At 39.8% G+C, this 13,561-nt stretch overlaps 1 protein-coding gene across 1 annotated transcript in view; it reads left to right on the forward strand.

The window, feature by feature from the left end:
* Positions 1 to 13,117, forward strand: part of VCPIP1 (valosin containing protein (p97)/p47 complex interacting protein 1) — a 14,096-nt gene extending 979 nt beyond the window's left edge. Inside the window, exons 2-4 of the mRNA XM_009885579.1 lie at positions 5 to 2,529; positions 8,049 to 8,135; positions 11,347 to 13,117. Coding sequence (XP_009883881.1) covers positions 5 to 2,529; positions 8,049 to 8,135; positions 11,347 to 12,215 — 3,481 coding nt within the window. The 3' untranslated portion in view covers positions 12,216 to 13,117. The remainder of the gene's footprint in view (positions 1 to 4; positions 2,530 to 8,048; positions 8,136 to 11,346) is intronic.
* The last annotated feature ends 444 nt before the right edge of the window (positions 13,118 to 13,561 follow it).

Consider the following 13,561-nt stretch of genomic DNA (forward strand, 5'->3'; position numbering starts at 1 on the left):
GCAGCGCAAGCATCGAGTGCCCGGACTGCGGGCAGCGCCACGAGCAGCGGCAGCTGCTGGCCGTGGAGGAGGTGACCGACCCCGACCTGGTGCTGCACAACCTGCTGCGAAACGCGCTGCTGGGCGTCAGCGGCGCCGGCCCTCCCCGCAGGAACACCGAGCTCGTCAAAGTCATGGGCCTCTCCAACTACCACTGCAAGCTCCTGGCCCCCATCCTGGCCCGCTACGGTATGGATAAGCAAACCGGCAAAGCCAAGCTCCTCACGGAGATGAACCAGGGAGACATCTTTGACTGCTCCCTCTTGGGTGACCGCGCCTTCCTCATCGAGCCGGAGCACGTTGAAACCATCGGTTACGGAAAGGACCGCTCTGGCAGCCTCATCTACCTGCACGACACCCTGGAAGATATCAAGAAGGCCAACAACAGTCAGGAGTGTCTCATTCCTGTTCACGTGGATGGAGATGGCCACTGCCTCGTCCATGCAGTCTCGCGGGCACTTGTTGGCAGAGAACTGTTCTGGCATGCTCTGCGAGAGAATTTAAAGAAGCATTTTGAGGAGAACCTGAGTCACTACAAGGCGCTTTTCCATGATTTTATTGATGCAGCGGAGTGGGAGGACATTATCAACGAATGTGACCCTTTGTTTGTTCCTCCAGAAGGTGTGCCAATGGGCCTTAGGAATATTCACATCTTTGGTCTGGCCAACGTGCTTCACCGGCCTATCATCCTGTTAGACTCATTAAGTGGAATGCGAAGCTCTGGAGATTATTCAGCGACGTTCCTCCCTGGTCTGGTACCCCTAGAAAAATGCATGGGAAAAGATGGCATGTTGAACAAGCCAATATGCATTGCATGGAGTAGCTCAGGACGTAACCATTATATTCCTCTAGTTGGAATAAAAGGTGCTGCTTTACCTAAACTGCCTAGGAAGCTACTTCCTAAAGCCTGGGGAGTTCCTCAAGACCTCATCAAAAAGTACATCAAGTTAGAGGAGGATGGTGGTTGTGTTATTGGAGGAGACAGAAGTTTGCAAGATAAGTACTTGATGAGGCTCGTTGCTGCAATGGAGGAGGTTTTCATGAGTAAACACGGTATCCATCCCAGTCTTGTAGCTGACGTACATCAGTATTTCTACAGAAGGACTGGTGTAATAGGAGTCCAGCCTGAAGAAGTCACTGCAGCTGCCAAAAAAGCAGTGATGGACAACCGCCTTCACAGGTGCCTCATCTGCGGCGCCCTTTCCGAGCATCATGTTCCTCCAGAGTGGCTGGCTCCTGGGGGGAAACTCTATAACCTGGCAAAAAGTACCCATGGCCAACTAAGGCCTGACAAAAATTACAGTTTTCCCCTGAACAGTTTGGTGTGTTCTTACAACCCCACAAAGGATGTGCTGGTACCAGACTATAACCTGAGTAGTTTGACTGCTTGTAACTGGTGTCATAGTAACTTAGTGCGTCGTGTCAGAGAAGATGGATCTGTTTCATATTTGGACGGAGACAGAACTAATACTAGGTCTACAGGTGGCAAATGTGGCTGTGGATTCAAGCACTATTGGGAAGGTAAAGAATACGATAATCTCCCTGAAGCTTTTCCTATTACTCTAGAGTGGGGTGGAAGAGTGGTGAGAGAGACAGTCTACTGGTTCCAGTATGAAAGTGACACATCTCTGAACAGCAATGTGTATGATGTTGCCATGAAACTTGTTACCAAGCACTTCCCTGGTGAATTTGGTAGTGAGATTCTTGTTCAGAAGGTTGTCAACACGATATTGCATCAAACTGCCAAAAAGAACCCTGATGATTATACCCCTGTAAATATCGATGGTGCTCATGCCCAAAGAGCTGATGATGTACAGCAAGGACAAGAGTTAGAGTCACAACTTCCAACCAAAATTATTTTGACTGGACAGAAGACAAAAACTTTGCACAAGGAGGAGTTGAATATGAGCAAAGCCGAAAGAACTATTCAGCAGAACATTGCAGACCAGGCTTCTGTAATGCAAAAACGGAAAAGTGAGAAATTGAAACAAGAGCATAAAGGGCAACCTAGGACTGCTTCTCCTGGGGCTGTTCGTGAGGGGCCATCATCTGCACCTGCTACACCAACAAAGACCCCATACTCTCCAACATCTACAAAAGAAAAGAAAATTCGAATAACCACAAATGATGGGAGGCAGTCAATGCTTACCCTAAAGTGCACTACCACCTTCTTGGAACTACAGGAAAGCATAGCGAGAGAATTCAATATTCCTCCGTATTTGCAATGTATTCGCTATGGCTTTCCTCCTAAAGAGCTTCAGCCTCCCAAAGAAGGCATGGAAAATGAGCCCGTTCCTTTGCAGCATGGTGACAGGATTGCGATAGAAATCCTGAAAGGTAAGGAGGAAGGCAGGCAGTCTGCTTCAGCACCCTCTGCCCGTGCCGCGAAGCATGAAGACGTTGCTGTGACTAGTAAAATCTCATCAAAGGAACTGCAAGAGCAAGTCGATAAGGAGATGTATTCTCTCTGTCTTCTAGCAACATTAATGGGTAAGGCTGACTTAAAGTTATACTTCAAAATTGTAATTTTAAGTAGAAGATAACATTTTACAAACTGTAGTTACACACTTTTTTTTTTCTTTTATGTAACCGTGGAGAAGGTTAGTTCCTTTATTCCTCTATTAGAAGAACATTTAACATGCTGCTGTCAGTGATATGTTGAGTGTCGTGACTTTTAAAAATGTGTATACAAGACACTTGTTCTTTCTTTGCTGTAAGTCCTCTCTTAAAAATTGCTGTTTAGAAGTTGTTGTGTTTCCTCTTCTATCTGTCTGTCTGTTTTTCTTGTCTCTTGTTAGGCACACATGTGATGTGTGTGTGTGTGTGAGCTACATGCTCTCTTTTTTCCTACATCTCCCTCAGGTTTCAGGAAATAAATTCAGAGCAGAGGTGAGAAGGGGACGCTGAATGTCTGCTTATTGGAAGTTTGAGGACCAAATTGTCACCTTTGTAGTAGGATAGAGTCCTGGCATTTCTCCTCACAGCGAGTTGTGTTGGTTTAAGCAAATCAACACAACATTGTATCTGTAGCTGATCTGCTAATTTTAAGTGAAGATCTGGTCTTTTTTAAAGAGCTGTGATGTAAGCAGAGGAGAAACTGCAAGAAGCCAAAGACAGATTTGAATCCCAAAGGTGGACATAGGGTTGCAAAGCTATGCTTATAAATTGTCAGTCATGTAAATCTGACTAACTGTTGATAATTCAAGACAAAAGAACTTTTCTCAGGTGCCTGTGGTTTCTGTTTTCATATTTGGACTCAGGAGGTTTGGACCTTCATTTGTGTACTTTTTTCATCAGGTTTCACAGTTCTTGCTGCTTACTGGCAGAAAGTAGAACAGTAATTATCATGCATTTAGCTTTATGAACCAGTTGAATAGTAATGTTTATAGGGTTTTTTTGTGAGAGCCTTCTCTTTTGCTGGAGGGATTTGGTGTGGCTAAAGCATGTGATGTTTCAGAAACGAAACCATTACATAATCACAGAGTGGTATGTCAGAAGTTCATCAAGCAGAACTTTGATTCTTTTCCAAGCTTGATTGTTTACTTCAGTGTCTCCTGCAAGATAGCATGCTGAATCACTAGCCACCTCGTCACACTGACATTTACACCTCAGTTCCAAAGTGCAGGAAAAGGTTAGGTTTAAAAGCTGTCTTCGTTTTGAGATGAAGCTTAAAAAAGTGCTTTCCTGTTTTCAGGAAATATTCCTGAAAATGTAGTTAATGGCTTACAGAAAACTCTGAGGTGCTTTAAAAGTATCTCAGTGACTTCAGTATTAAGGTGTCTCATTGTTTTGTAAGTATTTATCAATGAAATGTGAGCTGATCTTGTATTCCGGAAGCAATTTTTGTCTTTGACTCTCATTGCTGTTAGACTCTGCTTTCAAAGGACGGGTGAGAATAGAATTTACCTCACCCTTCTCTGACTGCATCCATTTTGCATTACTAATAGAAGTCAGAGTGTCAGCAAATGATAAACCAGCCAGTTATAACAACTTATGCAGCTACTGAATAAGATGCTTTTTTTTATATACATATTTTTATATAATTACTTTTCTCATCAGGGCTTCATTTTCCTTCAAAGATACTTGTGGAAAAAATCTAGACAGTTGACTACTTACAATTGTGATTTTTCAATGGGGAAACAAACTCTAAGAAACTGTTTAAGTCCTTGCACTTTCTTAAAGAGTGTTGGGGTGGCAGTTCCTCTGGGTGGTATATTCAGCCTTTGTGGGACAAGAGGCCTCGGTGTTTCTCAGTGGTATTTCTGTAGGGCTAAAAACCAATGCTGCAAAGTTCTAAGTCAGCTTATCCTGCATGCTCTTGCTGTAACTTTGTTCTGCTAAAAGCAGTCAGCTAATACAGTCAGATTAGAATGTGTAGAGGGGAAATGCTATTGAAATAGCTCTCTGGGCCAGACACGCTTTGCACTCCCCCCTTCCTGCCCGATGCCCATAGTGAAAGTGTGTCTTCAAACAATTCATTCCACATGCTTAAAAGCTTTTCTTTTATACAGGGTCTTCTGTAGGCTGACTTCATGCTTCTTTCAGTTACTAGAATTTTTCTTTTCTGGTCTCAGCTAGTTAACTTATTAAAATTTTACACCGTGCTCGTTAATTTTTCTGTATATAACTTAAAAATAAGCCTTGGGAAATTAGATACTATAATTTCTAGACTAATTAGCTTTGCAAAAAATCATGCATAATATGTTGTTCTCCCCTATTTTTGTTTAGCTCAAAATACAGAATTCTTTAATGAAATTACTAAAGCAATTTTAATTTTACATTAACATAGTTAAAACGTTGTATTTTAAAACTGATTTTATGTACACCCATTCAGAAGCACTCTGGATGCATGTGAGCCAAGTATGAATCTATTTACATCGGTTTGTTTTGCATTGATGAATTTGTCAGTACACAAGAAATCAAAATAGCCAGGTTTAAATTAAACTTATTAATTGATACTAGGATTTGCTTGGGTTTAAGCAGCTTGTTTTTAAACCAGCTGTAGTTCCCTCTAACCTATGTTTATTAACTGAGGTCTTGATTTTTTTTTTTTTGCACTTCTGTGTGTCCTCTCTGCTGTACAGAGTGATGGTCTGGGGCTTCCACTGCTCTTTTTCAGCAGTGTATGAGGCATGCTTGTGGGTAGGATAGTCTTCATTTGCTGCCATACCTTCGTGTTGTGGGGCTGAGGTCTGGTCTGAAGGAGTGTGTACTGGAGTGGGAATAGTGCAGGCAACATCATCATGTAGTGTCTTGAGGGTGTTTTTAGTCTAACTAAATGATCACCCAGATTAACTTGTGACCTATAAACATCTCACTGCCATGGTAAAAAAAACCCAAAACAAACAGTAAAACCTAACTAGCAACAAAAATGTGCAAGCCTCAAATGTAGTTTAGTTGAATCACACACACTACTTCCTCTGATCTGGGAAAGTCCAGTTGTAATTGTGGGGTTTTTTTGGTGTTCCAATCTGATGTCTCTATCAAAACAGCATGGTTAGCTTGTATTTCTTTCAGTGGCTGATGCTTTTGTTTTGTGAGCCCTGCTCCCCATACTTTTCTGCGTGTAGTCCTTGTTAGTGTTGCATAAAAGGTTATCTAAACAACGATGCTTCTCTGGTGCAAGGCTTGAAAAATCATGCCTGTAGTGAAGAGGGAATCTTTCCTTTGAGAATACCATTAACATGTAAAACTGCGCCGCTTCTAAAAGCCTGGTGGTTGTCTTGTGGAAGGGAAGGGAGCCCTTCAAATAAGAACATATTGTGAGATGCAGCAGTATAGGAGTCCTTAGTTTGGAGTCAGCGCTGTGTGGCTGCTGACTGGGGCCTCCCCAGGCTTGGGCAGAATGACAACTGTATTCTGTTACTTATCAGTGTAGTGGTTATTTTGATTCCTATGGGCAGTATTTAAACCATCAGGAAGACTTCAGCTTGCTGCTGCTTTGGGGAAAATGAAGAGCCACAACAGTGATGCTCTGGAGCCATTGCGTATAGGGATGTGCGTTTCAAAATGCAAATGAGAATGGGGATGCAGGGTAGCCGTGAACACCTTTTGAAATCCCAAAAAACACGAGAGAGTGTGTTATCAGCAGTAACTGTCTTTCCTCCATGCAGCTGTTTGAAGGAGAGGGAAAGCAGTGGCCTTACTGGGTAGGAAAAGAGAATTCTCCTTTTAAACTGTATTTGTTTTAAAAAAATTTTTTTTAGTGGGTCAGTGAGAACTGGAGAGGAGCTTCAAATTTATTACCAAGTCAGTAGAGAGGAGTTATCAGGATAAAGTCAAAAGACAAGACCACCTTCTTTAGTATATCATGGAAAATAAGAAAGACAAGTAGTTGGTTTTACTCAGATGTTCTTCCTAGGCAGTGAAGCCAAACCTGTGAGCTTGATGTGCAAATGAATGCAATGAACGACAGCATATATGGTTCAAGGGAATGCACTTAAAATGAATCAGATTATGTAGGTCTCCTGTCTTTAAAGACAAAACATAATAAAGTTGCACTGTACCTTTTTATAGAGAATGGGGACTTGAGTAACACCTGAAGCGGAGAGATGAGTGTCAGAATCCTTCTGGTGGGGGGACAGACAAGCAGGGGAGTGTATGGAGTCCCGTGCCTGTCGGGGAAGGGAAACAGAAAAGTCAGAGCATGGCTTGAAGGGTCTCAAAGCATAATGTAGCACATAATGCCACTGTCACGAGGATGAAACATTTTCTCACCTGAGGCGGGTGGGATAGGAGAGTAGCGACAGTTACCTTGTGGGATATGCAGTAAAGAAATGCAAGGAGGGATTTACATGTGCTCTATACTCACTATGAGAAAGCTATTAAAAATAACTTTTAACTTTTATTTTGCTCTTAACAACAAGCAGAGAAATATTGGTGGGTACTATTTTACAGCCTCACACATCGCAACTATCTCTATTCCAAGTAGTAAGCACATCCAGTTAACTTTAGTTGATGATTTACATTCTCCAATTTTAATAGAAAATTGAGACATGGTTATTGAGATCTTGATGCCTAAAGAAGGGTGCAGTTTCTATTTAAAGTATCTCAGTATGTTCTCTGAATGTTTGATATAAAGTGGGAAAAGCATTTTTTTCTGAATATGTGTACGCGCAGTAGTTTCTGCATCAGGAGAATGTAATTTATTGGTGCTTTTTGTTTGCACTACTTTGACAGCTACATCACACGTCACTTCTCTGAAGCAGCTAAGTCGTTAGCAAAATGAGGAAAAGGGTATAGGTAAAAACGCAGATCTGAACTGATTTAGCAGGTGCTGTTAGGTCACTGATACTCTCATTGTAACCCCGTTTTTCTGTTCTTTATATTCCTTTCCTTACATAGTCTAGGTGTTTGGTTTGTTTTTTTTTCCTCGCAGTGGCATTTCAAGTTGTCACATTTCAATGCCATTTTTCGCATCTTTGAAAAATGCCAGTTACACAGGACTGCTGGAGCCTCACAGTTGGTATTTTGTTTGTAACTCTCAAGAAAAGCAAGGTATAGACACAGCTTCTATGCAGCTGCCTGTGTGGACATTTCTATCTCAGCTACAGCATAAAGTCTGCTATAGGGCAGCTGTGAAATTGAGATCTGATTTTTGGGAAGGTGTAGGGATATAGAATTGAGGTTTTAATGTGCAAGGGTATGTGCTTGAATTTTGGAAGCGTGTTAGTCATTTCCTAGTTTTATGTTGAAGCATGGGTAGGAGGGGAATGGAGACTTGGGTGTATGGTCTGGCAAAGAACCAGGAGCTGCAGTTTGGATCAAATAAAATTTCAGAATGTTTGTACTAGAACATGTAGGATATTTGACTGCAGACGGTGGTATGTTTTCCTGAAAGTTTCTCAATAGGCTCTCATTCTGTAAATTTGCTATAGAAATTCAAATTCTTAATTGCATAGAAGAGAGTAAAGATTCAGCTTTTAATTCAAGGAGTTACATTTTCAGCCATTGTCTAGAATATTAAAATATGAATGTTTAATTCTAATTATTGTGTTTGATTTTTACAGGAGAAGATGTTTGGTCTTATGCAAAGGGGCTTCCTCAATTGTTTCAGCAAGGTGGAGTATTCTACAGCATAATGAAGAAAACCACAGGTAGTTTTTGTTTTTATCCCTCCTCTGTTTTCAAATCTTTAAAATTGTAAATTGGTATTGAGTCACTTGTAAGCATAAATATATTTTTAATTTATTACCATGGTACATTTTCATTTTCATAATATTGCAGAACTCATGCTCCCTCAGAGACCCTAAGACTAGGGAATCTAAGGCTAACTCATTCAACTTAAATCTCCTTCTTTCTGAAACTTTCTCTGCAACTACACATCTCCATTTAAACTTCCTGAATTGTACAATCAACTTCAGTAAGTCAACTGATTTATTTTTTTTTTAATTTTTGTTTTCCCCTGAAAGATAAAACAAAGAGAAGATCATAAGACCTATTCCTGTTACACTTTAAAACACTTACTGGATAAGCAGTTCATCTTTCTAGTCTGCTTCTTAGTGGATATTTTATACAGGGGTACTGCATTTAAATGGTTGGTTAAATTTGTCTTTCGTATTCAAAAGATTGTTGTTCAAAGGCAAAGCTATCCATCCTCTTCTTGTGTTGATAAATGTTGCATCTTTGACTATGTGCACAATAACCAAGCAAGTAGTTAGAGTATATTTGATTTTTAGATGGCTTTACAAATACTACCTACAAAAAATAACATCTGTTTCTTTAGAAAAGAAAGTACTATTCAGTTATTTTCTCTCATTTAATTTTTTTTTTCTTATTGCAGACTTTGCATTAATAGTTTAGCTCTTGTGGTTTAATCTATAATAATGATTCCTTTGCTGCTTTCTTACTGTTTGATTTCTTCTTAGGCAGTTTTATCAACCTTAACTTAATCTTGATTATTTCTGGAAACAGGTATTTTACCACGTAATTTCTGTTCTGTTTGCAGTAATTAAAACGAGTGGTATAGTCAGTGCCCACTACCTCTCACTGAATTATTAGCCTGGGTAATAGAATTAGCATACAAGTGTCTTATAGCAGATCTGCTTCCTTTTAGTTGTCTTTCTTTTACTGTGCTTGTACAGTAAAGACTGGTGTATTGTTTGTGGCAAGGGAATTAGCTTAAGCAGTGCCTGATGGAAAGGACGTTTTGGACCGATTAATGACTAGCCACAGTTGTGAACCTGAAATGAATCCAAGGGATTGCAACCCAGCTGGTCATTAACTCACAGAAAATGCCTGACTTAAAAGTCATTTTTGCCAACTGACAATGTAAGAACTAAGGCTGTGGGAGATTATGTTCTGTATTGGAACATTATTGCATTTCTGTGTGTGCAGTTATTTTGCACTACCTTGGTTGGCAGAATTACTGTTTCAGTATTAACATACCTGTATGATTCTAATATTTTATGAACTACTAAATTCCCACATTAAACAATTACAGTGTGCAATAACCTAACTATTTTTTTCACTTAAAGAAGCTCCTTACTTATATGTAATATTTTAGTTAATGTAATAATGCAGCTGTTAGAATCGCAGAATGGTTAGAGTTGGAAGGTACCTTAAAGATCATCTAGTCCCAACCCCCCTGCCATGAGCAGGGACACCTCCTGCTAGACCAGGTTGCTCAAAGCCCCATCCACCCTGGCCTTGAACACTTCCAGGGATGGGGCATCCACATCTTCTCTGGGCAACCTGTGCCAGTGTCTCATTACCAATTATACTGGACATTTGGAACAAAGCTTCCTGTCAAGTGTAGGTACTGTTAATCAGTTGAAATTTGATTTAGTAGGTTTTGTTTAAGATCTTCTTTTGAGGTTTCAGGATTGCAATTTCAGAGGCAGTTTTGGTCTATCATAGAAGGTTGAGCTGGTAAATAATGTAGTTCAAATATGTTCTCCAGCCCAAGTTAGACAGATAGGTGTTTGGGGTTAAATTTTGTTCTGTCTGAGTTTTGGCTGTTTGGTTATTGGTTCCCATGGATATATAAAGAAAGGAGCTAAGTGCATGATGTTCTCAAAATAAAATCTCATCTGTAGATTCTCTGCAACTGTAAAGTGTGTGCATTGGAAGCTGTGGAGCATGAGTGAGACTGGTCAGTTGGTTCATCAGTATAAAAACAGTTTAATAATGTTTCAAATTATCTGAGTGACCTTATCATTGATGCCCAGAATACTTGTTTTGACAAGTTATTTGATAACACAGAAATAGGATTTGCCTGTTGTGTTTCTTCCCTTCAGCATATTTTCTGATGTTTTTCTTCAAGAATTCTAAGACAATATGAGGAAAAATCCCACTAATGTACCTATTCCTGGCACTTCTTAAAAAGTGGAGTTCTATTGCAGCTCTCCTTGCGTAGCTGATAGAACTGAAGAGAGTTGTTGCAGCCAACTTTTCATCTGCAGATAGCTTTTAACTCACAGAAAGCTGTCATCACTAAAGTGATACCTTACTGCTTTTACCACAACATGTATGGGACAGAGTTGAAAGAGTTGTTTTGTATTTTATGATGATAAACTGGAAAACCGAATGTTGCCCATTTTTGACAAAGAGCAGCTTCAGAACTTAAATTTGTCTAGTGAACTCTCAGTTTTAGCAGATCTGTCAAATTGTAAGTGGGACAATGAAACAAACAGCAGATCCAAAATATTATGCCTCATGTTTGTTTTGTAAAGGTTAACAGTTATGATCTCCAGGACTACTAAGCATAGTAAGCTTGAAACACTTTTGTTTATCTAGCAACACTTCCTCTCTGAGAAGACGATAAAGAGCAAATTTGAAGTCCTCAGGCTTAGCAGCAGTTGTACACCCTGAAATCCTACTACAATTTTACCGAGTACGGAAGTGGTCTTAAATAGTACTTCTATAGATAGGCAGTGATTTGAAATGTGCTCTTGGCAGTTTTCTGGGGTTTTGTTTGTTTGGGGTTTTTTTGTGTGGTTTTGGGGTGGGTGGTGGTAGTGATGGGGTATGGCTTGCTTTGTGTTACTGCATGCATATACTATTTCTTTAACTTATGTTGTATCAGAACTGTGCATTACAGCAAGGCAGTTATTTTATCTAATTAATACTGCAGTCTTGTCTCTTCATTAGAATCGCCACAGAAGGCTGCAGCATCTTAGGGGTATACTGTGATTGCTGTCATACGGCATAAAAGCCTAATTTTTTTTTTTCTGCCACAATAGTAAGTTTCAGTGTGTTTGTTTTTACATAGTTCATGCAATAAGTTTAAATACAATAATTACCGTGTATTCAGAGCATGCCTTAAATATATGTTAGCACTTTGAATAACTTTTTCTATCTTCATAGGTTTGGCTGATGGCAAGCACTGTACTTTTCCACATCTGCCTGGTAAAAACTTTGTGTACAATGCAGCAGAAGACAGATTAGAGTTGTGTGTGGATGCTGCTGGGCACTTTCCTATTGGTCCTGACGTTGAAGAGTTGGTTAAAGAGGCCTTAAGTCAAGTGCGAGCAGAAGCTACTTCAAGAAGCAGGGAAGCAAGTCCTTCACACGGAATGCTGAAGCTGGGTAGTGGTGGAGTAGTGAAAAAGAAATCTGACCAACTACATAACATAACTGCATTTCAAGGAAAGGGCCATTCACTAGGAACTGCATCTAGTAGTCAACAACATGATCAAAGAGCCAGGGAAACACCACTTTTAAGAAAGCATAGCACAGAAACGGACTTCAGTCCTTCTAAAATTGAGCCTTCTGTATTCACAGCTGCCTCTGGTAACAGTGAGCTTATCCGAATTGCGCCGGGAGTTGTGACAATGAGAGACAGCAGGCAGCTTGACCCCACTTTGATTGAGGCACAGAGAAAAAAGTTGCAGGAAATGGTCTCTTCTATTCAGGCTTCAATGGATAGACATTTGCGGGATCAGAATACAGAGCAGTCAGCATCAGTTGATCTATCTCCAAGAAAAGCAGAGGCAGTGAGTTCAACTGCTAAAACTGGGAGCTTTCAGGCTGGCTTGCCCGAATCGTTTTCTGCACCAGGTGGTACTGAACACTTGAATACCGAATCAACTGATGGTAGTGTGGTGAATTCTGTGGGCACAGCATTTCCTGCAAGGTCTAAAGCACAAAAGGGAAATTCTGTTGAGGAGCTTGAGGAGATGGATAGTCAAGATGCAGGAATCACTAATACAACTGAGCCAATGGATCACTCTTGATAGGTTAAAATCTAATAAGGGTAGAAGAAATTACTGTTCAAATGTTTATTGGCTGGGCCACACAAAGTGATTAGTTATTAAATCTTGTATGTATGTCAAAGATTATATCATCTTATTCAGTGCATGATAAGCGTGTGATTGGCAATAGCTTTCAATATTACCATACTGCTGCCCAGGCTGGCTCTGTTACCTGTAAATTAGTTATTAGGAAATGCACTGAGATGAATATCTGCTGTAAATGTGGGTTCTTGAAAATTCTTTGTAATTTTTAATTCCTTAAAAGTCTTATAATTTAAGCCCATGCAAAGTTCTTACCATGCTAGTTTAAGGTTACTGGAAAGGCTAGAACAGGCAAAACTAGAAACAAGACAAAGTTAATCCTGTCCCAGGTACTTAATTCCACTCAAAAAATACACTATAAACATGAATTATACATAAATTTCAAAAAGCAACTGAAACTAAACTTCTGCTAAATTTGATAACGCAGCATATACAATGCTTTAATTATGTTGTGCTGGCACTTCCTCCGATTTAAAAACTTTTTCATTCATACAGCTGTATACGCTTGTCAGAAATCTTGGAATAAGTGTAACTTTAGTAAACTCTCTTAATTTCTGCATATTGTCAGTTTAAGCAAGTTAGAAAAAAGGCTACTTAGATAAAGTGAATGTGGTGTGGTTATGCATGGCTGTCTGAGCCAACACAACCATTTTGGTGCTCTGTTAGTAAGTGATAGCATGTTTTTATTTCCTCCCAAATACTGAGCTAGTCAGATGTTGTGCAACTTTTAATACAAGTACAGGAGAGAAGAAGTTGGCAATTGCAAGAAACAACAAATGTTCAATGGCAAATCCATTTCTTTTAAGACTTTGATTACTAGCATTGGTTAGTAATGGCAAAAATTAAATAACAGCGGTCCTCTCCAGAGCAAATTAACAATTTATTGGAAGGAAATGACTCTCTAACATACATTATCCTAAAGCGTTGAGTGATAATTGAGCTTTTGGAAGGTCACTGTTCACTCCATGGAAACAAGGAATACATGCCCACCTCTATTAGCCTCACTTGAGTTTGTGATGCAGATTTCCCTGCATCAGTGATAATATAGCTGGTATCCACTTAAGTAGCGTGTTCATCGGACCTGCAGTGCTAGTTCTTAAGATGCAGCCGTTGGGCTTGCTCCCTAAGGATGGAATGTGTATCCGATACTGCACTTTGCTTCCTATCTTCACAGTCCTATTTAAGTGCACTATTGTTGCTTCCTCTAATGGTAAAATAACATTGAATGGATGAAAGATGTTAATACAGCTTCAAAGGAATTAAGAGCATTTAAATATTGAAGTCTG

Source organism: Charadrius vociferus, unplaced genomic scaffold (genome assembly GCF_000708025.1).
Source record: "Charadrius vociferus isolate BGI_N301 unplaced genomic scaffold, ASM70802v2 scaffold835, whole genome shotgun sequence".
Lineage (NCBI taxonomy): Eukaryota > Metazoa > Chordata > Aves > Charadriiformes > Charadriidae > Charadrius > Charadrius vociferus.